Genomic DNA, 355 nt, shown 5'->3' with positions numbered 1-355 from the left:
TTTCTGCTTACTAATACTCATGAACATATTCATTCATATTTTCTTTCAGAATCTTCATGTTCTCACCAAGTTACTCTTTACAAAATTACCCCCAGGAAGGACAGGACGTATATGTGATATTATTTGTCCGACCATTTTTTGTTGGTCTAAGTCCAGGATCGCCCTTGGTCAGCCACTGCTGACAGATGGTGATTTATGGGCCTGCATTATCCTTGCAGAACCTGAATTTGAATGTCCGTGGGTGAGTCGTGCACCCTCAGTTCGACACACTCCTGGCCACTACTCTTGTCTTAACACCTGACCTGACTCAGAATTGATGTGGTGTGCCTTTGTAGGTACTTGTGTCTGCAATTCA

General features: G+C 43.1%; 1 protein-coding gene across 1 annotated transcript in view; it reads left to right on the top strand.

Moving 5' to 3' along the window:
• The window catches only part of ZFYVE1 (zinc finger, FYVE domain containing 1), a 50,411-nt gene that overhangs the window by 38,935 nt on the left and 11,121 nt on the right, over positions 1-355 (top strand). Inside the window, exon 3 of the mRNA XM_008584077.1 lies at positions 219-241. Within this exon, the coding sequence (XP_008582299.1) occupies positions 219-241 (23 nt within the window). The remainder of the gene's footprint in view (positions 1-218; positions 242-355) is intronic.

The sequence above is a fragment of the Galeopterus variegatus genome, unplaced genomic scaffold (assembly GCF_000696425.1).
Source record: "Galeopterus variegatus unplaced genomic scaffold, G_variegatus-3.0.2 Scaffold101, whole genome shotgun sequence".
Classification (NCBI taxonomy): domain Eukaryota; kingdom Metazoa; phylum Chordata; class Mammalia; order Dermoptera; family Cynocephalidae; genus Galeopterus; species Galeopterus variegatus.
Note: the sequence above shows the minus strand (reverse complement) of the source record. Positions and strands in the feature narration are given on the sequence as shown.